The sequence below is a fragment of the Sceloporus occidentalis genome, unplaced genomic scaffold (assembly GCF_023333645.1).
Source record: "Sceloporus occidentalis isolate IW3139 unplaced genomic scaffold, rSceOcc1.0.p SCAF_2, whole genome shotgun sequence".
In the NCBI taxonomy this organism is placed as follows: domain Eukaryota; kingdom Metazoa; phylum Chordata; class Lepidosauria; order Squamata; family Phrynosomatidae; genus Sceloporus; species Sceloporus occidentalis.
In genome coordinates, this window is record NW_028316982.1 from 89974223 (window position 1) to 89998175 (window position 23953).

General features: G+C 39.3%; 1 protein-coding gene across 1 annotated transcript in view; it reads left to right on the forward strand.

Moving 5' to 3' along the window:
- BLNK (B cell linker) overlaps positions 1-23953 on the forward strand; it is an 89087-nt gene that overhangs the window by 56570 nt on the left and 8564 nt on the right. The window contains exons 11-23 of the mRNA XM_089510225.1: positions 4025-4050; positions 6107-6132; positions 7163-7258; positions 7429-7468; positions 9848-9881; positions 11101-11173; positions 14518-14548; positions 17986-18028; positions 19023-19101; positions 20110-20141; positions 20413-20486; positions 22018-22044; positions 22194-22277. Coding sequence (XP_089366351.1) covers positions 4025-4050; positions 6107-6132; positions 7163-7258; positions 7429-7468; positions 9848-9881; positions 11101-11173; positions 14518-14548; positions 17986-18028; positions 19023-19101; positions 20110-20141; positions 20413-20486; positions 22018-22044; positions 22194-22277 — 665 coding nt within the window. The remainder of the gene's footprint in view (positions 1-4024; positions 4051-6106; positions 6133-7162; positions 7259-7428; positions 7469-9847; positions 9882-11100; positions 11174-14517; positions 14549-17985; positions 18029-19022; positions 19102-20109; positions 20142-20412; positions 20487-22017; positions 22045-22193; positions 22278-23953) is intronic.

Genomic DNA, 23953 nt, shown 5'->3' on the forward strand with positions numbered 1-23953 from the left:
GAATGAATTCACTCACTTCCTGTTGTTTAAAAAAAGTCCTCTCCTATGCCTAAAATGGTCCAAGGGGGCTGAAAATTGATGGAAATGCTCCCCATACCCCCAACAGGGCATTTGGGAACAAAAAAATTGTGGGGGATATTCAGCCCTCTAAGGTCTCGAACGTAGCCGATTAGCCTCCCACAGTTGCTTACCGTTGTATTAGGGTAACAGATTGTATCCATAGGATCATAGAGTGCGTCTATCCAAATATTCAGGATGTTCAGAACAGCATTCACTATATTTGGTAATTTCTCATTGCTCTTTAAAAACCTGGTCTACAGGCATTTGCTTAAATAATTACGTACAGTGGACCCTTGTTATACGCTGGGGTTTCATTCCAAGATCCCCCGTGTATAACAAAATCCGTGTATGCTCAAGTCTCATTAAATATAATGACATAGCAAAATGGTGTCCCTTATAAAAAATGAAAAATCAAGGTAAATGTATACTTTTTTGGGACATTTTCAAACCGTGTATGCTTGAATCCGTGTATAAAAAATCAGTGTATAAGAAGGGCCGACTGTATTAGCAACGTTTGGGTTTCCTTGTTGTTAACTAGCATCAAGTCAGTTTCTATAACTATAGTTATGAATAAGAGACCTCGGCTGTATCCACACTGCAGAAATAATCCAGTTTGACACCACTTTGACTGCCATGGCTCTGTGCTATGAAATTATGGGTTTTGTAGTTTGTTGTGGCACCAAAGCTCTCTGACAGAGAACCCTAAATGTCTCACAAAACTACAGTTCCCAGAATCCCATAGCATTCGGCCATAGCAGTTAAAGTAGTGTCAAAGTGGATTATTTCTGCAGTGCATAATCACCCCTGCTAGGTACCATGTAATCAACAGCCATGCTCAGGTCTTACAGACCCAGGTCTGTGGATCCCCTGTTTGAGTCTATCCTCCAGGTATTCTCTTTTTCCTACTGCCTTCCATCTTACCAGGCATAATCTTTTCTGATGATTCATGTCACCTCATGGTGTGCCCAAAGCATGATGGCTTCAGTTTAGTCATTTTGGCTTCTAGGGGAAATCCAAGCTCAATTTGCTCTTGGGCCCATTTATTTGTCCTTCTGGCACACCACTGAACTTTCCTCCTTTTATTTTGTACTCTTTGAAAAGCAGTGATATTGCATCTTCAAATGCAACATCTGCTTTTTAAGAATTCTTGATGGAGCATTCATATGACCACTTTGAATCACAGCAAGCTTTATGGAGCATTGGATTTGCTGGCTTTAAGTCAAACTGTAGGTAGCTGCCTTGTCTGATACAATCAACAGGGTTCATTAAATTAGCACCAGAAAGAGGAGCTTTTTTTATTATGTACACAGCAGTATATGTTCATGTAATCCATCAGATGTCTAGGAAGTTAATAATTTTGGGTTAGTCCAGGATTTCTGTCAAATAAAACATTGCCCTCTAGTGGTAAAATACTATATATATATATATTGCATTTCCACAGTTGAAAATTGAACTTATTTTACATTTCAGCCCATTTTTAGGCCCAAGTTAAAGTTCTGACCATAATTTTTAAAGCCATAAATGGTTTAGGCCCTGAGAACATAAGCATTGCCCAGTTCCACTTGTGCCTAACATGGATGTTATGGTCATCATTTTATTGTGCATATCTGCATGGCAGCAAGATCTCTTCCAATTCTATGATTCTGTGATCATCAGAAACCACTATTGGGGGGAAAAACCTAATGAAATTCAGAGGGTGATTACTGGGAAAGAGCCTTTTTCAGGGTAGCATCCCAGTTGTGGAGTACCTTCCTTGGTGAGGCTTGCCTGTCCTTACATTTTTTTTTCTAGAGAAAGATCTTTTTAATAAAATCTCCCAGGCTTTTTGTGGACATTTAAGAGGCTTCCAAAACTTTTATGACATTTTAAAGCATTTTTTAAAGAGTCCAGAATTTTGGCTATTTAATGATCTCCTTATGCTATGACAGTTCTGTACTGGTTTTATTCGTTTTCCCTGCACAACCAAGTGTTTTTAATTATTTTCATTCTTATTATGTTTGTGTTGTATCTTAAATTTTGATGTAAGCCACCTAGAGAATCCATATATACACATAGGCGCGGTACAGAGCACCGGGGAGGTGCCTTTCCTTGCTCTGCAGAAGCATTGTACCAACCAAATTGCATGGCGCTGCTGTGCAGCAAGGAGGGGTGCCTCCCCAGCACCTCTTTTTGGCACTCTGTACTGTGCCTATGTGTATAAATGGATTCTCTAGGTGGCTAGGTCATTGCTGCGCGCACCATCTGGATTGTGCCGCGCAGCTGCGGCGCACCAATGATGTACTAGGGTTGCGGGGCATGTGCACGCCCCACCCCCGAGCAATCCTAGCACATCATGGGCACACCGCAAAGGGCCCATCTGTACTGGGCCAATGTTAGACTATGGAACGGTCTGTTGGATGAGATCCATCATAGTACAAGCCTGGACAGCTTTAAGAAAGTTGTCAGGATGGATCTCTTCCAACAGGCCTTTCCAGCCACCCATTGAGTAGACTATTGATTTTCTTGCACCCTGTCCTCTGGTTTATTTGTTTTTATCTGCAGCATATTGATCCAAAATTGATATTGATCGGGATGGTTCAAAATTCCATTGACATTTTTTTGATTTCTGCTTTCTGTATACCTCCTTCCATTAAGTGAGTTTAGAATCCCCTGAACTTTTTAAAAGATCTACAAATGATTACTATTGCATCAAGACTGTCTCTCAGGCTGCATCTGCACTGCAGAAATAATAACATATGAACATATAATTGAGCCATAATTGCTATGGCTCAATGCTATGGAATAAGGGGATTTTTAGTTTGTTGTGGCACCAGAGCTCTCTGACAGAGAAAGGCCAAATGTCTCACAAAATTACAGATACCAAGATTCCATAGCATTGAGCCATGGCACCTAAAGTGATGTCAAACTGGATTATGTCTGCAGTGTGGAAGCAGCCTTAGGTTGCAATCCTGTACCTATTTACCTGGGGATAAATCCCATTAAAAATGGCACTTGCCTCTGTATAATCATGTATAGGATTGCACTATGTATTTTTTTAAAGACATATGATTATTATCATATTATGAATTTTGGAATTATAAGTCTTATTTTTCCCCCTTCATTTTATATTTTGTCTTTCTCTCAACCTTGTAAGCCAATATGGCTTACAACAAAACCTAAAGCAAAGTCAAGCTAAAAGCATATTAAAAACTTCAAAAAAATTAAATCCCATTAAAAGACTCTTCTGTCACAACCAGCTAACAGCCAAAGGCCTATCTAAATTAAAAAGTTTTTGTCTTCCAGTGAAAAGAGAATATAATAGTGAGAGCAGCCACTGAGAAGGCCCTTTCTAGTGTGCTCACCAAACAAGCCTATGATGTTGGTAGGACCAAGAAAATCCTCCCCAAAAGATCAATTCAAGGAGGCTCTGCCTTGGGGCCAGTACTGGGAGAAAGTTGGTATATAAACTAGACAGAAAGAGCTATTAGATAGCATGGACCCAAACATGTAGGGCTTTATAGGCAAGCAGTATGGACTCTAGAACTGGACCAATAGCCGGCAAGCCTTCCGGAATAAAATGCTCAGCCACAAATAAGACTTCCCATCCAGTGAACTCTGCCCATGATGATTTTTATTTAGCTTAGTCGGTTTTAATATGTAGTTTTTAATCTTACATTGTTTAATCTAGTTTTAAGGGGGGGACATTATGTATATATGGATGTATTGTAACCTGTTGTACACCGCTTTGATTGCCTGGTAAAAAGCAGGATAGAAATAAAAATTTTATTTATTTTATTATTTATTATAAAAAGGTTTTGTGTTTCCCTGCAACAATCCCCAGTCAGCAGTTTGGCTGCAGGATTTCAGATCTACTGAAGTTTCCAGTGGCAGACCCATGTAAAGTGCATTGCATCATTTCAAGATATAATAAAGTATTCTTTGTATCATTCCTGTACTTATTTTTCAATCCTGCTTTTTCCCCCAGATGTCTATGAAATTCCTGAAGAAGAGGTAAGACCCCCCCTTATGATGTTGTTGTTGTTGTTGTTGTTGTGTGCTTTCAAGTTGTTTCCGACTTATGGTAACCCTAAGGCAAACCTATCATGGGGGTTTCTTGGCAAGATTTGTTCAGGGGAGGTTTGCCATTGCCTTTCCTTGAGGCTGAGAGCATGTGACTTCCCAAGGCCACCCAGTGGCTTTCATGGCTGAGCTGGGAATTGAACCCTTGTTTCTGGAGTCATTGTCCAACACTCAAATTACAAATTTGTTGTTGTTTTATTCTTGTATTGTTTTGTAATTTTAAAATTGTTTTATTGGAATTTTCTTATGTATTTTAATGTTGTGAACCGCCCTGATCCTACGGAAGGGCTGTATACAAATAAAACATTTATTATTTATTTATTTACTATGCCACACTGGCTCCCTACTCAAGACTCCTATATACACATTTAAAAAAAATAAAACGCTGATACATAAAGTTCCACCTACAAAGGAGAAACCCTATTTTGCAGTTATGAAAAAAGCACTTCTGTTTACACAGAGGGAAATATCAATCATCATGTGAATAGTGTTGTTGCATTCATATATATGAAATACGTTGCAATCATATGCAAAAGGAAACCCATGTAGACAGAATTACATTTCATGTATTTGCAGGCTCAAGTGGAATACACTATAGCTATAGTTGAGATTTGCTTCTTAAACTGTGCCACTAGTCTGCCTGGTATATCTCTGTGATAATGCCTTGGGGATAGGACTCCAGATGTTTTTAATTCTTATCCAATTTAAGTTTTCCTCATTCCCAGAAAATATTTGAAGATGTTGCTTTTTGTTGAGTATATTTAGCTCACCATTGTGTAAAGTTGTCTCTGGGAACATGCCATTCCTTCTTCCCTGCAGTTTGACACTATTTTAAGTGCTGTAGCTCCATCCTATAGAATCCTTGTAGTTTTACAAGGTTTTTAGCCTTCTCTGCCAAAGAGTGCTGGTGCTTCACAAAACTACAAATGACAGGAGTGTGTAGGATGGAGCCATGGCAGTTAAAGTGTTGTCAAACTGCATTATTTCTACAGTGTAGAAGCACCCTTCTCCTTCCTTGTTCTTCTTTGAAGGTTGCTAAGATTCTCTCACTCACTCAGTAGCCACTCATCACCCTAGTAAGTACAACAATGAGAATCAACTGTGGGATTCAGAACCACAAGATGTAATGATCGCAACCAACTTGGTTGGAAGAGGGTTAGACAGATTTGTGGGGGACATTGGTACAAGTGGCTAGTAGTCATAATTGCTATCTGGAATCAATAGCAGTAGGTCCCTGATCAGAAATTGTTGAGGGACATAAGCAATAGGTGTCTTTTAAACTCATTTCCTATGTCTGGGCTTCCCAATCAAATTATTGGCTCCTGTGGGAACAGATCGACAATTAATTGGATCTAGCATTATGTCAGGCACTCTGACTGAGAACCAGGTAGCAGGCATTATGCCCATACCCCTTCTAAGACTAATTCTGGCCCTGAATTCCCCCTGAATTTGCTCCTTACTTTGGTCTCTTCCCTCAGCAATGACAGATGGCTGCCTTATCACATGGTACCTGTTCTTCACCCACTGATGCTGCTGAGGTCAGAATTAGGAACCCATCCACACTATTGATCCTGAACACCTCGTTCTGACCTCAGAAGGACTCATGCCCACAGTGGAGGCACCAAGTGACAAACAGGGACCTTGAGTGACAAGGCAGCCACCTCCATTTCTGAAAAACCACTGCAAAGGTTGAGTTTTTAAAATATGGGTTAGGGAAAGGGAGTCCTGAATCAGATGTGGGCATCATGAAGACAGTCCAAATCTCCAAGTAGTGAACATGGATCTCATGGGAATGCAGTCTGATCCGATTCAGGATTTTGACCTTATGTGATATAAGCAAAAAGCAATGAGCTGAGGGGCGTTGAACTCAGGATAAAAATCCTATGTAGACATGGACTAAGACTACATTTTAATTCTGTCCTATTCCATAAGAAAGTACCCAACATATCATTGTGAATGTTAATCAGCAGTTCATTTTCTCCAACAGGAAAAGTCATCACCTCCATTAACCAGGTAAGGACTTCCTGATATGAGAGTCTCTGAGTAAGACATCTATTCAGTAATCCAAGTTTGTAGGATTTGTGGTAAAGCATGTCAGACTAGTAAAAATCGGAATTTTTCCCACTCATCTCTGGGAATCACCAAACCTATTAGTTCTCTACCTGCAGGAGAAGAGGAATCCCACAAATATGGCCTGTCACTGTTGCCTTTCCTGTGTTAAATTGGAAGGGAGGTTAAAAAAACATACAGAGTTGATGTTTATCTCTTGAACATGCCTTCTGGTCACACATGAGATGATGACTGGCAAACAGGGATGCCTGCAGTTTGGAGAATTAGGCAGTTAGTGGTCACTTTTGTGCTTTTAAAAAATCTTCTAGAGTACAATGGAAGCAGTCACTGTCAGTAAAGTGAATGTAGATCACTTACATTCCAGTGATATTGTTTGTGTTTCTTTCACAATACCAGCCCATACATGCCTATTCAGAAGTCAGTCCACTGAGTTTAGAAAACTGGGTACAGGATTGCCACCTAAATGTGCTGCATACTGTACTATGCTATGAATTTCATTTCATTACATAACATAATATGTGGATTTCTTTCCCAGCTTATGTAACTACAAATGTAGCATACGTTGCTATCATTGTTGTTCTTTTAAATTTGCAAGGAGGAATTGTTACTGTTGTTTAGTGAATGTCTTCCAAAGGTAGCTGGGATGTGCTTGTGAAGGGAGAAGTAAAATGCTTTCAAACCATTCATAGCCACTTTTAGAAGAGCACATACGGCTACACTGGCCATTGGAGCAAGGATCTATTGTGCATGCGTGTGTGTGTGTGTGTGTGTGTGTGTGTGTGTGTGTGTAACAGAGCTTTGGAAAAGTTATTTCCTAAGTTACAGCTTTCAGAATCCTCTAACCACAATATCCATGTATTCTGGGTCTTGTAATCCAGAAAAGTACATTTTCCAAGTCCTGGCAGAACACAAAACACAATCACTTGGATCCTTCTGAAAGGGGAACCATACTTATATTGTTTTTTCCGCTCAGAATTTCAAAGCCACTTCCTCCAAAACCTATCCAGAGACAAACAGGAGGGCCTGCTCATGAACGCAATGGAACTAAGGAATCCATCAAACCAGACAGGTTAGTTATTAATAATTATTGAAAATTTGTGTTATTAACTAATGTGTGTCATCAAGCAAGGCCCATGCTGAGCATCCAGAGTAGTACTGTGGAATAACAAAATATATAGTGTTACAGTTTTAAATAGGGGAGAAGCTTTACTGAAGCATATTTTCTTGTATTCTTTCCAGAAATGTTTTGCCACTTCCAAGGCAACGTCCTCCACCAAAAGTAAGTTTATTCTCTTGAAAAGCCATTTGTTGCTTTTGCCAGTGGGACAGAAAACTGAAGATAGATATCTCCTAGATTTGATTGATAGATTGGATTTCTATCCCACCTGTCTTCTAAACAATGGCACTCAAAGCCATTCACAAGTTGTTCATTTATATACTGATCCAAAGAATGGTATCTAAGGTGGTTCACATGAAAATACACCTCTAATTCAGACTAAAGTGATTCAGAGCCATTTTAAATTATTCCCATTATAATACTGTTGTTGACCAAACTGCAACAAACTTTAGAATGGGGATAGGCAATTTGTAGCCTTTTATATGTTATTACACTGCAGTTCCTTTCAGCCCTATCTAGAATATCCAATGCGACTCCCATCAGTCCTAGGCAGGATAAAAAAGAATGAAAGTATAAACACAACTAAAATATACATTCTTTTTAAAGGGATAAAAAGCAGTTAAAGTTAATTTTTTCATTCTTTATTTTTAAAAAGTCTACATAAGATCACATTATAGCATAATTTCCTTTTTAAAAAGAACAGCAACAACACTAGTAATTCCACTATTGAATGTCTATTATCAATTCTACTTCCTCCTAGTTTATCATTAATTATAGATATCTCAGTCTACGATTATAGATATTATCCTTTTGTCACTCCATTATATCTATTTTTCTCTTTGTCATCTAATCTTTTTATTCCACCTCTAATAGTTGAACTTCATCTCATCTTAGTAACAATTCAATAAATATTAAAGAACGTAAGGCACAAAAACCAAATGCACGGATATAAGATGGGAATACATGGTTCAGCAGTACTACATCTGGGATTATTTTTGATTATAAATTGAACATGGGCCAGCAGTGTGATGCTACAGCAAAGGCAATGAGTGCTGTTTTAGGGGCTGTGCACACCAGCGGGAAAGGCCAGGTTGGGGGTGGCGTTGGGTCATAGCATCCATATGATGCACGCCCCAGCTCTGTCCCCCAAGGTGGCATGACACAGCATGCCACACCACACAGTGTCATGGTACTCCTCTGCCGCTGAGTCTGCATGATGCAGCACCGAAGGAGCACTGTAAAGCAGCAACTATTGTGCCCTTTGCATGATGCAAAAAAGAGCCACTTTTTGTGGCTCCTTTTTGCACCCTGCAAAGGCCAGATTGGGACTGTGGTGTGCAGTTGCTGCGGCCCTGATCTGGCTGTAAAAGGGGCGGCCTGCATAGCCCCTTAGTCTGCATTAATAAAAGCATAGTTTCTAACTCAAGGGAAGTAATGGTCCCACTACATTCTGTGCTGGTCAGACCTCATCTGGAGTTCTGTGTTCAGTTCTGGGTGCCTCATTTTAAGGATAGCGACAAGTTGGAGCAGGCTCAGAGAAGGACAGCAAGGATGATGAGCGGTATGGAGAACAAAACATATGAGGAAAGGTTGAAGGAGCTTGGTGAAGAGAAGACTGTGGAGTGACATGATTGCACTTTGTAAATAATTCCAGGGCTGTCAAAAGATGAGCTGTCAGGCCTGTTCTCTGCTGCCCCAGAGGATAAGACCCTGTCTAATGGTTTGAAGTTACAGAAGAGTAGACTCTGATTGAACATTAGAAGGATCTTCTTGACAGCAAGGGTAGTTCAGCAATGGAACCCATTCCCGAGAGAGGTGGTGAGCACTCCCTTGGATGTCTTCAAAAAAGAGGCAGGGCATCTACCTGTTGGGGATGCTTTAGCATCCTGCAATGAACTGGGAGTTGGCCCATGAGTCCCTTTTTAATTCTAGGAGTCTGTGATTCTGTGACATGAGCTAGTGTGTACTGTGCTGAGCCAACAGAAACTGCCAGTGATATCACACTATTTTAAATGAAAGAAATAATTATAGTAAGGCAAAAATGTCTCTGGCTGGAGTGGCTATACAATCAATTAGCACGATTTCCACAATAAGATAGTGGAAATGGACAGCACACAGACCATACATTATATTCCCATGTGGAGTGGTTTTTATGTGGATTCTTCCTGATGCACAGCATGGCTACTTACTGGGTATACATTACATGAACAAGTTACTTTTTTATATATATTTCTAGGATTCCTATTAGTTGGTTTTATGGTTTCTAAACTTCTCAGAGAACATTGTTAATACTTGTTAAGCCATATACAGATGTTGCCAATTTTTAAGAACACATTTACTACACACATTTCTTATTCTGTTACATTAGAATTCAAAGGGACTTCATAGTGATGTTGGCCTTGATCCAACATGATGGTACTGGGCTGAACAATGCATCTAATGTAGTTGCATTGGATTTAACTTTATCCAAAATACATTTATTTGTCCATCTGTTCCAATGAGTACGGTAACTATAATTGAACAAGTGTATTTTGATTTTAGGAACCAGATGGCCTTGCAATGCAAAACGATGAAGGTACGTACATTCTGCATGGAAGTCCCAATTGAAGGACTTCTTATGTATGTATTTATTTATTTACAGTATTTATATCCTGCCCTTCAGCCCTAAAGGCTATCAGAGTGGTGATGACTGGAGGCCACTAGAAACCTTTTTGAGTGACAACACTCCACCACCTGCATCTACCCCTGAAAAAAATGTTATACTGTCCCAGTTCCATTTTAGTTGCAATCTCGTGCATACTTAGAAGGGAGAACGCTCCTCTGAATGGTGGCACTATTTCAGAAAAAAATACTTTGGATTGCAATGTGAATTAATATTTATTTCACTTTTCCTAATGGCTGATTTTTAGCATTTCTTACTCTGTACTACTTAGAGTGCTGGTTGAACATAGTAGCTAATGCACTGGGATACAAATCAGAATATCTCTGCTTTGAATCTGACCACTTTAATGCATGCAGTAGGTAGCCTTAAGCAAGCCATTCACTCTCAGCCAGTTCCATTCAACAATATGATGATACTACTTTCCTATCTGTTGTTTAGGGTTGTTGTAAATTGTGAAACAGTATGAAACACTTGAGACACTCAGAAAGTTGTCATTGTTGTGTCCCTTCAAGTCGTTTCTGACTTATGGCAACCCTAAGGTGAACCTATCATGGGGTTTTCTTGGAAAGTTTCTTTAGAGGAGTTTGTCAGTGCCATCCTTTGATCCTGAGAAAGTGTGACTTGCCTAAGGTCACTTAATGGTTTTACATGGCCCTGTAATGTATATTACTACATTACTTTCCATTATTGCAGTTGAGTAGTAGTAATAATAAAAATTAACACAAGCGTTCCTACATGTAAGTTGAACAAGTGTTAAGGATTCTCAAAATACTTATAATTTTGAGAGATTTAAATTGCAGCAGAAAACAACATGATACTCTCCAATCTTTTGTAAGATTTCTACTGTACAGTTGGCCCTTCTGATCCGCAGACCTCAGATCCATGAATTTGATCATTTGCAGATTGCCATGCCCCATGTTATTAAATGCAACAACATGAACACTGACATACTGAGGCATGCACATTCACAGTGCAGTCATTTAATAATATGGGGCATAATTATTTTATATTTTTTCACATGTGCAGGGGATCTTGGAACTGAACACCATAGATTCAAGGGGCCAAATGTGTAGGTTCTTTTCTGGGGGGAAAATTAAAGTGCATTGCGCTAAGTATTTCATTTTAATTTCAGGTCATAACAGCAAAAGTGCTCCAGAGTTCAAGTTTCCATCCATTACAGTCCCGTCTCCATTGCCAAGGATTGCGTATGTGACAAACAGACCTTTGTTTTTTCCGACTTAAGAAATGTATTTCAGTCTTCATCTCCAGTACTGACTATAGATAACCTTGTACATTAATTTATTCTATACATAAGAAATGTTTATTGATTAGCCCTTAGGCCATTTCAAAATAACACAAAATAACTCTAAAACAAGTAAAACACACTATAAAATCCTATATTCTATACACAACTTTTAAACAAAGGTCTCTCCACTGTGATGAGAAGAGTATATGTTGAGGTGGGGATGGCCTGTGGATGTATATATAGAAGCAGGAAAGGCAAATCCACTCATTGCAACTGCTCCTCCCACATTGCTCCAGGTTATATGGAATTCTCTCATTGTCAAACCTCTGCCAGGAATAGACTATAGCACTTGGGTGACTTCTGTAGAACCTGGAACTGCAAAAGAGAGAGCAGATTCACCACCCTTCCAGCAATGGAACCACCAACCACCCTTTGTAGATAGAAGGCTCATATTTTATGGAGCCCTTTGGAAATACCATGCACTCAGTATGTGTGTCCCTTGTAGTGACAGAGATGGTGGGGACATTTTAAATACACTGCACCCACATTGAGCCATTTCATTAAACAGACATCAGTGAGGCAGGGATGGGGAACGTGTTATCCAGATGTTAGGTGTTAATCACAACTCATATGACCTCTCATCACCAGCTGAGCTGGCAAAGCTGATAGAAGTTTCAGTCCAACATCTGGTTGGTCATAGGTTGCCCAATCATGCAGTAATTGAGAAACTCAGCTGCAGCCACCCCCCTGAACTTGCTGGCCTCTGCGTCTGAGATAGCTACCACATGTCAATTTTATTTAAATTTATAGCCATTTCCCTGCAGCCCACTCCCAGGCAACTTCCCTCTGTTTCAAAGTTTATGATAGGCTAAGCAAACTCCCTAGAACTCATTTGATGGGGTTAAACAGACCCTCTTTTTTGTGTTTCACTGCATTTGACCAGAGGAAATACCATGTGAAACATCCATGAACACTTTAAGGTTAAAATGTTAAACACATTTTCAAGCATCCTCTGTTAGTGGTAAAGCTTGCATCTAGTAGACTCCTTAGCTCTAGCCCAGGGGTTTAGAGGTGCCCAGCAGTATTTGCCTTCTTCCTCTACTCTTACTTGAATATTATAGTTACAGTAAGTTCTGCTATAACGTGTTTTTACAGTGGGAATTGGCAAGAACACATTTCATTAATGGATGAATACTATTTGCAGAACACTAACTCTGAATTGGCTTTAGCACGATTCCATCTTGAGCATTCAAAATTGGTGCCTCTCCGCATCTCAGCTGTTAAGCGACAATGATGATTCCCCTCCTCTTAGCTGTTCAGTTTGCAGGAATGTGGGTTTGAGAAATGAAGGACTGAAGTGAGGTGGATGGAAAGGGAAGAAGGGGACATTTGCAAGCCATGGATGAGATTTTAAGCCAGGAGTGAGTGAGGTGGATGGAAAGAGGGGATAGAGCATTGGCAAGGATAAGATTTTGAGCTGGGGCAGGAGGGAGTGAGGTGAATAGAAGGAGGGGAGGCATTTGTGAGGAATGAGATTTTAAATTGGGAGTGAGGGGGAAAGAGGAGAGAGCATTTGCACAGCATTTGTTTGCTTGACTGAAGCTTGTCTGTGCCAAGGCGGGATAAGCATTATTAGCTGTTTAAAGTATTGGGGGGTCTCTCAATTTTTTTGGTAGGGGGGTTCCAGAACTTTTCAGGGGGGGCTTTGTCCATTCCTGCCATGAATACTTATTCTCCTGTTTTTTAATGGTAAGAGTCACCATTTATGCTTATAATGAAACTTTAATCACTTAAATTTAATATAATAATAATAATAATAATAATAATAATAATAATAATATTTATTTATACCCTGCTCTTCAGCCAAACGTCTGTCAGAGTGCTTGAGATCTGCTCCTAATCCTGTTTTTTCCATAAGTCCTGTTATTTTTAGAGCACAGTTTTCTATAAAAACATACTTTTTCATGAGTGCAGCTGTTGCGCTATAGCAGAACTTACTATACAGTTGGCCCTTCTTATACACGGATTTTTCATACATGGATTCAAGCATACATGGTTTGAAAATGTTCAAAAAAAGTATACATTTCAAACATCAAACCTTGATTTTCCATTTTTTATATGGGACACCATTTTGCTATGTCTTTATATTTAATGAGACTTGAGCATACACAGATTTTGTTATACGCGGGGGATCTTGGAACCAAACCCCAGCGTATAGCAAGGGTCCACTGTATATTCTTTCTCACTAAAGCCAATTGCTAAGTGCTACAGTAGACTCCTGTTCAACAAACGCAGACTCAAGTTCTTTCTCAATACATCTTTGGATATTGGCCCTAAAATTTTCCTTACAAACTATGCCTGCAATAATAATATTATGCATCACTTTGTTTTATAAGCCACAAATGATTTCCATATCTTTATTCTGAAACAGTCATAATTCCTTATGCAGTACCCTGTACCAACCCTGACCAGGGCAACTTGAATTGAAATTTCCTGTCTCCTCAGTTTAGACACAGGTCTCTTTCACACTAGACATTTACAGCACTGTGATTCCACTCTAACTGCCATGGTAACATCGCATGGAATCCTGGGATTTGCAGTTTAGGGGTGGGCATTTATAATTCTTAGCCAGGGAGCTCAAGTACATCACAAAACTAGATTTTGTAGGATTCCATGGGATGTTGCCATAAAACTATTAACAGCTAGTATGAAAGGGTCCACTGTATGCACACTTATGCATTCATTTGAAATAGAGGTGGGAATTCTTTGATACTCTGGATGTTTGAGCCTGCAATTCCCATCACTCCCACTAGCATGACTAAGACATCTGGAGGGTCAACATTTTCCATCCCCTTTCACAAGTGATTGTTCTGTCTATAGCTTGGACATCTTAGCATCTTGGTCGCCTCCCATCGACTGCCTGTGTTTTAATGATTTATTTTAATAATTTAATTATATTGTTTTTATTGTAGGTGGGTGGGTTTGTGGGATATTGTGTTTTATTGTATTTTAATATTCTTTTAATGTTGTCAGCCGCCTCGATCTAATTGGAGAGGCGGGTATAAATAAATAAATAATTATTATTATTATTATTATTATTATTATTATTATTATCTGACTTCAGTTGCTTTCCTGGCTTCTCCATTCTCCTTGCAGTTCCCTAAAAGATGTTTTGGAGGAGTTTCTGGAACAGCATAAAGGGGGGAAAGGAAGGACTTGTGCCTTCTGTGCATTCATCTTTGCATACAAACTTATTTAAGAAAGCTGCTTCTTTTTTATTTTCTTCTTTGTATTTCATTACAGGAAAAAAATTCAAAATCCAACAACACCATCAGTAAGTTGATTTTGTATTTATAAAATTAACGTATGTTAAACATTAATTCTGAATTCAAGTCTGACATTTCTCATGTATTATACAGTCAATTGGTCCGTTCACTTACACCTGCTTATGAAGATGTTTAACATTCTAGCCTCCGTTCACTTGCTAGTTCCAACTAAAGTAAACTCATTAAATTATTACTGAGACATGGAAAAAAAATAACTGTCAGCCATTGGTGAATTTACCAAGCTTCTTTCCTGAAATATTGACTAATTAAATTTATTTATTTAATTTATATCCTACCTTTCTCCTGGCACGGGACCCCAGACATCTTAAAATATAGATTAAAATAAAGTACAGGTAAAAATCTTAGAATAAAAGATGGTTTTTAAAAATAATTAAATAAGCTACCCTATTAAGGAACTCCTATTTAACATAGTATGAAAATATTGAAAAAAATTAACAATATGAGTGAAAGTACAGCATACACACTTGGTTAAAAGACCCTTCTGCACAACCAGCTATTTGCCAAATGCAAGTAAGGTCTTTCTTTAGCTGCCAGTAGCCTCCTTTGGAAGAGAATTCCCTAGCCTGGGTGCAGTCACTGAAAAGACCACCCCAACATGTTCTACTGGATGGGCCTGTGCCAATGGTGAAACCAAGATAACCATCCCCCAATGATCTTAAGACTCAGGATGGCGCATTACAGAGCGCCGAAAAGCGGCGCTCTCCCTGCGCCGTCATTAGCTGCGCCAAGAAGCCCCAGCGGCCAGACCGCAAGGCTTCCCCGACGCAGCTAAAAAGAAGTGCCGAAATGGCAGCGTCATATCTGGGGCGCGACATGCGGATGCTATGCGTCCGGCACGTAATAATGGCGGCACCCGTGTATATAGGGCACCGCCATTATTACGCCCCCGTCACGTGCTAGGGGTGAGGCCGGTGTGGACGCTAGGTCCTCAGCCAACCCCTAGCACGTGACAGGGGCTCCGGAAGGGCCCGTCTGTAACGTGCCGAAGATTCATTGAGGGACTTCAGGATAGTCTGAATCTCTAAAAGTTTAAAGTACACACATACTCAAGTAAATACACATGGCAAGGGTGACTATATTGCAAAATGCACTGCAGAAATAATCCAGTTTGAGACCACTTTAACTGTCTTAACTAAGGAATTCTGGAAACTGTATTTTTGGGAGATGTTTAGCCTTCTCTATCAGAAAGCTCTGGTGACACAACAAACTACAATTCCCAGGATCCCCTAGCACTGAGCCAGGGCACTTAAGGTGGTCTCAAACTGGATTATTTCTGCAGTGTGTGACCAACTAGCTTTTAAAAGGCTAGTTATGCATTTTTCCTCCTGCTTACCAAACCAAAGACTGAATAAGCCTTGGTGTGATTAAAGCACATAGGCCATCTCCTTCCACATTTATAATACATTTGTGTTTTTTTTGTTCCAGAGTTTCCCCTTCATTTTCAGCATAACTCTCAAAACAGCTTAAGAAAGAGTATGAAAAGCTAGTACAATGCAGTATAGTTTGACCTATGTTTATCCAGCGGAAGAGTGAGAGAAAACACTTTTAACTACTTTATGAAGAACTCCTTTTTAGTAAGCAGACAGTTTCCTTTCCTACTCCTACATGTTCTCATAAAGGTCAAGAACAATAAAACAAAACATCTTTATCTCCTTGTGCATCAGCACTACAAGGATTAGCAACTGTGGAACAAGGATGGCAAGCAACGAAAATATATAAAGTCCATTTCTCCATATTCTCTGAATTTCCCTCACAGAAGGAATTCACACAATAAAATTAGCTATTCCCTTTAAAACAGCCTGTGATTCCACTAAGAAAAGATTTCTTGGACTGCCTTATAGAAACTTATTGATCACTTTTCACCAATTAGCTGCTAAAAAGCTAGTTATGCATTTTTCCTCCTGCTTACCAAACGAAAGATTAGGTAAGACATGGTGTGATTAAAGCACATATGCCATCTCCTTCCACATTTATAATACATTTGTGTTTTTTTGTTCCAGAGTTTCCCCTTGATTTTCAGCATAGCTCTCAAAACAGCTTAAGAAAAAATATGAAAACCTAGTACAATTGAATGATCATGTGAAGCGTGCCAAGTATAATCTTTAAAGCTGAGTAATAGTCATTTTATATATGCAAACTCATATGATGCTGCCTTGGTGGATTGAGAGCCAATGTAGCAGTGTAGTTCAACTAAGACCAGCGTGCAAATCCCTGGTCAGCCATGAAAACCCACTGAGAGGCCTTGGGCAAGTCACAGGGTGCTTTCCTCTATGGCTGAGAGACTGTGGGTACATCTACACTGTAGAAATAATGCAGTTTGACACCACTATAAATGCTGTAGCTCCATCATATGGAATCTTGGGATTTGTAGTTTTAAAAGGTCTTTAGCCTTCTCTACCAAAGAGTGTTGGTACCTCACAAAACTATTAATCCCAGAATTCTATAGGATGAAGCCATGGCAGTTAAAGTGGTGTCAAACAGCATTATTTCTACAGTGTAGATGTACCCACAGTCTCTCAGCCATAGAGGAAAGCAGTGGCAAACCTCCTCTGAATAAATCGTGCCACAAAGACCCTATCTCAAAATTGACTTAAGGCATGTAACAACAAATAACCATTTTCCGAATTGTAAATTGCTACGGTGAGCATAGACTTAGAGCTCAGTGTTTATTGTCAAGACTATAGATCACAACAAATATGAAAAGAAACTTTCAATACTGTTATTATTCCATAATTATATTAAGCAGTTCGTAAAACAACCAGTAACCTAAACTAGCCTTCAGCCATCTGTTGCCCTCCAGATGTGTCGGGTTGCAACCACCATCCTTCCTAAAAGGTTGATGGTGGCAGACATACTTCAATACATTTGAGGGGCAGATGGCAGTGTAATGATAGCATGGTAGACATTATTATAGTTCTAATTTCATTCTGAAGAATGTAGAAGAGGGTTAAAATTACCTCTTTCTGCTCCAAAGCATTGCTATTAATGCTAATTAATTTCTGGGCACAGTGTAGTGGTTTGAGTGTTGGACTATGACTCTGGAGACCAGGCTTCCATTCCCCGCTCAGCTATGAAAGCCATTGGGTCACATACTCTCAGCCTCAGGGGAAGGCAATGGCAAACCTCTGAACAAATTGTGCTAAGAAAATCCCATGATAGGTTCACCTTAGTGTAGCCAAAGGTTGGAAACAATTATTAGGTACAATATTTGGTTCTTTTGTTTCTATAAAACAGTTCATAATGGGGAGTATTATTAGCTCATGCAAAGATGGATTATAAGAAGCTGGTCTTCAGGAATGTCCAGTCAATAGCTGAAGAGTTTACCACACGTTCCTTCTGACCAGAAGCATAGAAAAACAAGGGAATATCACTGTTGGCTTCTCCAGGACTTATTTACTTCTCTCTCTTTTTGGTGTCATTTTAGAAGCCAAGCCTCCCTGAGAGAGACCACCTGAGTATTATTGAAGGTAAACTGCCTCTTGTGTTCAAACATTTACTCATAATCTTACATTGGTTTACTCATGATGAACAATACTCTGAAGAACTGAAGTAGCACATCAAAACTCAATATGCTTTATTAGGTAGGGTTGGTTTGCTATGAATATCCAAATGGAGAGAGATCATTAACATGGGCACAGAGTACATGCCTTGCAGGTAGAATCAGAGATGGGAAACATTAGTGTCAGATTAGTTTAACACTTGGTGTATATTTTAATGCCTTTTGTCAGCCAGGCTATAAGTGTGAAAAGCAATACCAAAAGAGGGAAGGAGGTTAATTGAATGATGCCTGGTGGGTCCCATATCAGTGGAGCTCGGGGTTTTAGTCTAAACAAGAGGCTGAAGCTATCTTGGGGTTCTCAGAGCAGATTCATCACTCCTCTGATGTGAGACCTAGCAGCCACCACTTAGGCTGCAGAACTGAAGACTGAATCACAATACTGACCCAGTCAATATTTTCATTCATTTTCTGTGTATGAAGTATAATTTATAGAATAACATTATGAAGTACAGTGGGCCCTTGGAATCTATTCGGTTTGGTTGCAGGATTCCCCCATGGATACCAAAATCCATGGATGCTCAAGTCTCATTATATACAATGCCATAATAAAATGATGTCCCTTAAATAAAATGGTAAAATCAAGGTTTGCTTTTTGGAATGTATATATTTTAAAATGGAATGTACATATTTTAAAAGTATTTTCAAGCCTTGGCTAGTTGAATCCATGGATAAAGGATCTGTAGGTATGGAGGACCAACTGTATTATTTCTAGAGAGGAAATTTTTAGGCCAACAGCTGTAATTGAAGCTAGACCTTTGACAGCTTCAGTTCTGGTACAGCAGGAAATGGCAGGTCACATCTCAAAATAGAGTCCTTGCTTTCATAGGGGCTGAGCCAGCTCCAATGAGTCATATTCACATTATTATCCACTGCATAAACTGACCTCTTTTTTCCAAACACAGATAAACCTGTTCCAGCTGAACGCCGAAGAGGTTCCAGCCATGAGCTTCCTCTCCCGCCCATCCCACCTAGCATCCAAAAGTAAACATTTCTCATTTGCTTTTCAAATATCTTTATTGCTCACCATTGTTTTTCTGGTGTGTTCTAAAGGAAAGAAACCCCCCAAAGGATAGAAGTGTTTATTGCAAGGTGATAGTAGAATCAATAAAGCTTGCATTTTGCCACCCAAGAGTAATTAAGGGCTAAAGTTTCATATTACAGTACTTAAATATGCAATTATTCCTAAAAGTGACAGACAGATAGAAAGATAGATCATTTCTTTTATTTATTAAATAAATAACAAGACAGAAAGAAATGTAACAGGGCCCTTTCATACCACATTGATTCCACGTTAGTGCCTTGGCTGCTTCCTGTGCAATCCTGGGGTCTATCGTTTGATGAGGCACTAGATGTCCCCTTTAAACTGCAAATCCTAGGATTCCATCACATGGAACTATGCTATTTAAAATTGAATCATTGTGCTATAACTGTGCAGTGTGACAGAGCTCCTGGCTGGATACTACAAAGGTTAGTGGAATGGACTTCCCTTTCTTCTCCTCCTTCCTTTAGCTTTCTGAGCTCCCCTCCCTTGCCCCAAAGTTGCTGAGAATAAGAAAACTTTCAGGAATGTGATGCCTTAAAGGTACTGCACCTGGAAGGGAAAGCTGCAGGAGCAGAAATCCCTGTAACTTGTTAGGGTTGTGTTGGGTCCAACCATGTGTCTTCCTGAGAATCAGCAGACTAAACAAGGACTCAGGTTAATGATTGTCAGAGAAAACCAAGGATAAACTAGATGCATTTTTCCCTAATAAAAACACATTGGTTTTCTGAGAACCAGGAGCAAGCTCTTTACAATAAATATTACCATACTTTTTTGCATGCTTGAATTTTTATCCTTTCCCCACTGTTTATCCTGGTTACTGGCAATTCTTGGGAAGACAGGATTTAAACAAACAAAACCTGGCAGCACTATGATGGGGCAAAATGAATATCATACATTTCAAACAATATAATTAAGGTTTTAATTAAATTCCAATTCTTTTATTTCAGGCCACTGCCCCAGAAGCCACCAGCTTTGCCAAGTAAGTACTCTCCCATTTAACTTGAGCTAGGATTGGTTTGAAATCTGTGGCTTCATCTGGGTAGAACCCTAATTAGCAACACTGTTGAGGATATAATCCTTGATGTATCCTCTGTATTGAAAACAAAGATTCCCCTCACCATGCTTTTACCACTAAAGTGGTAGGAAATGGCTAGTCTTTTGCAAAGGTAATAAATTAAAGAGGTATGGCTATGATTTTTACATAACAAAAGCCCTCTCCAGAATGGAAATTTATGTTATATCTTCTTCAGGATCACCAGAACCTGCAAGTCACACCTTTGATACACCACGAAACAGTATTCAATGTGGCTTTACAACAGAACAGGTATCATGCTATTTCTTTTTTTTTTATCCTTATCATAATTTTTCTTAAAAACACAATACTGTACACTCCTTTTCTTGAACTGTACTGTACATTACTCTTATACATCATAACTCTTATGTTCATTCTTTTCTCTTGGTTTACATCATCATCTTCAATTTCTTCAACACAAATATAATATATATATATATATATATATATATATATATATATATATATCTACCTACATCTACATATTTGCCACACCCATATATCTCTTTATATCTTTATCATTGTTACAGTATCTCATTTTTATTACATCTATTCATCCTATATCATTTACTCTTCGTATTTCTAAGTTTCTTCCAACTATATATTAGTCATATTTTGTTATTTTATTATAATCTTGTATTCTATAGTGTTATTGTTACTATTTCTATTTTCCTTTTATCTTAGATCAATATTAATATTCCAGATCTTATACACATATTCCTTTATTGGGCCCTATTCCCTTTCTTCTTTTTTCCCTGGCTTTGTTGTGCAGCAATACTGTTAACTGTCCATTTCACCCAGTTCCCACATTTTCTGTAACCATTCATCAGTAGTAGGTATTTTTTTCTGTTTTCCAATTTTTCACTATTAATAGTTTGGCGGCTGTTACAGTGTATAGAACTATTCCCCAATATTTCTTCTTTCCCTTTACACCCAGTATCATACTATTTCAGTGTCTTTTTAAATAAAAGAAATAGGTCCTATTAACTTTTGATTGAGAGCCAGCATAGTAAAGTTGTTCAACTGTTAGACTACAACTCTGTAGAACAGGGTTCAAATTGCTGCTTTGCTATGGGTGAACTTGGGCAAGTCACACTCTTTCAACCTCTTCTTGTTGAGTGCCTTCAGATTGTTCCTGGCTGATGGTGACCCTAAGGTGAAGCTATCATGAGGTTTTCATGGCACATTGAATCAGTGGGAGTTTGCCGTTGCCATCCTCTGAAACTGAGAGAATGTGACTTGCCTAAGGTCACCGAGTGGGTTTTGATGGCCAAGTAGAGATTCGAACCCTGGTCTCTAGAATCATAATCCAATGCCACTTTGAAGAAGGCTAATGAATGCAAACCGCTTCAAAACAAATCTTAGGGTTGCAATAAGTCAGAAATTACTTGAAGGCACACAACCACAACAACAAATTTTCATCAAAAATCTAATCTGTTCCTGCTATTATAAAATGTCAGTCACTGGCAAAATGCTTGAACTATTCACATAACAATGGTAACTCTAAATCAACAACACTGAATGGGAGGAAATGAAGAAAAAAACTTTAATTATACTTTCTTGCATGTCAAGTTAAATCTTGCGCATTTTGAAATCTGGAAACTTTGTAGGAAACCCATTTGGTTATTACACATTGAACAAGGAATATTAGCTATGTGTCAGGAACGCTAAAAAGTACATACGAAGTAGAACAAGACCTGCTACATACATGATGTTCTTCAACAATTCCAAGACTACAGAATATCCACATAATATGAAAGCTAAACATATGTGTACATTACAGATTTTTCCAATCAAGTCCACACATGTGGTGAGTTAACATTTTTACAAAATTACTTCATAGATTATTGTTTTTAGTTGTGTTTTCTGATAAATTAGACTAATAGGTTTTGCAAAAACATTATAGCAAATGTGGTGTTTTTTTTAATGTGAAGCTGGAAATGTCCTTCTTTTTCACAGGATGGTAGTGTTAATGGGAAACCTTGGTATATGGCTTCCAGCGATCGAAAAATAGCTGAAGATGCATTATACAAATCAAGCAAGGTAAAAAAAAAATATCCTTACTACCCATCACCTGTAATAATCCTTCATTTAAAAATACACAAAGTTATCAGAGCCCAATATTTTTTAAAACAAACCAACCAAATAAATAGTTCTGATTAAAGACACTTTATATAGTATAATTTCACAACAAGCAGTCTCAGCCTCTTTTTTTCCCACATGCAAAAGAGCAATCGTTGTGTGAAGACTTTAATAGTTCCTTGGCACTTATCAAAGCTGAGCATGACAGAGATATAGTGTCAACAGTGCTTCTGTAGCTGGTACTAATAGAACAGAACTGCCACATTTAGTGATCCTGAAGTGCAAGATTGCTGAGATTCCTGATCTTTGGTTTACAACAGAGCCAAGCATTTATATTTCACTATAGAAGAGATGAAAGTAAGCAATGTCCAGAATAGGGGATGTGATAAGGACAGGTTGCTATTTCTTCGAGTAGTCATCTGCGAATACATACAAATGGGTTTTACTGCGCCTGCGCAGTGCTGTTCGGAAACTTCTGGAATCACTGGGCAAAGTTTACTTTGCAACATATAGAAACTTTTTGGCGGTAACTCCGCCCACCCGTTATAAGGCCCCTGCCTTCCCGCTCTTTCCCCAGTTCCGCAATTTTTCCGCCAAGCAGGCGATGGAAGAGCCAATAAGAGCAGGACACTGAGGGGATGGACGGGTGGGATTTGTATGTATTCGCAGATGACCACTCGAAGAAATACTGTTACAGGTGAGCAACCTGTCCTTCTTCTTCGTGGTCTCTGTGAATCATACAAATGGGTTTAGACTGACAAGCTTAGGTAAGCGGCGGAGGGAGTGTCCTGAAACCAAAGCTATGGTAAACCAAAGGTATATTTATTGCAACAATAAACACCTTGAACCATAAAAGAGTCAGCCTTTTTGTTGATGCACAGACCAAACATAGCAATAACATTGCTAAACCTGAGAAGGGAACAAGGGGTCGTGCAAGACCAGTCCCATAGAAATTGTGCAAACCAACATTCAACAGAATGTAAACAGTGGCATATGTACATAAGTGCTGAAACACAAACCATCAGTAGTGCAATCAATGCAACCCTGAGATCAACACAGCCCTCCCGAAAGCTGCGTCTCGGATGGCTCTGGTGTCCAACCTATAATGCTTAATAAAAGTCAGAGGTTGGGACCAGACAGCAGCCTTGCAGACATCCTCCAAGGGAATCCCCGACAGGAATGCAGAGGATGCTGACATTGCCCTTGTGGAGTGGGACCGAACCCTGCCAGGGAGAGGTTTGCCCAAGAGTTCATAACAGAGGTGGATGGTACCGGCCACCCATTTGGAAAACCTCTGAGCAGACACAGGCAACCCTTTCTTCGGCTCCGAGTAGCATTGGAAAAGTCTTTCGGAGCGACTGGAGGCAGCAGTTTTGTCCAAGTAAAAAGCCAGTGCTCTCCTGACATCAAGAGAGTGCAGGCTTCGCTCTGCATCCGAAGTCTGGTTGGATGCGAGAGTAGGCAACACAATGTCCTGGCACATGTGGAAAGCTGACACAACCTTAGGCAAGAAAGTAATGTCTGTCCGCAGGACCACCTTGTCCTTGTGAAACCTCAGGAAGGGCTGGTCCCTCCGCAAGGCACAGAGTTCGCCCGCAAGGCGGGCAGAGGTGATGGCCACAAGAAAGGCGGTTTTC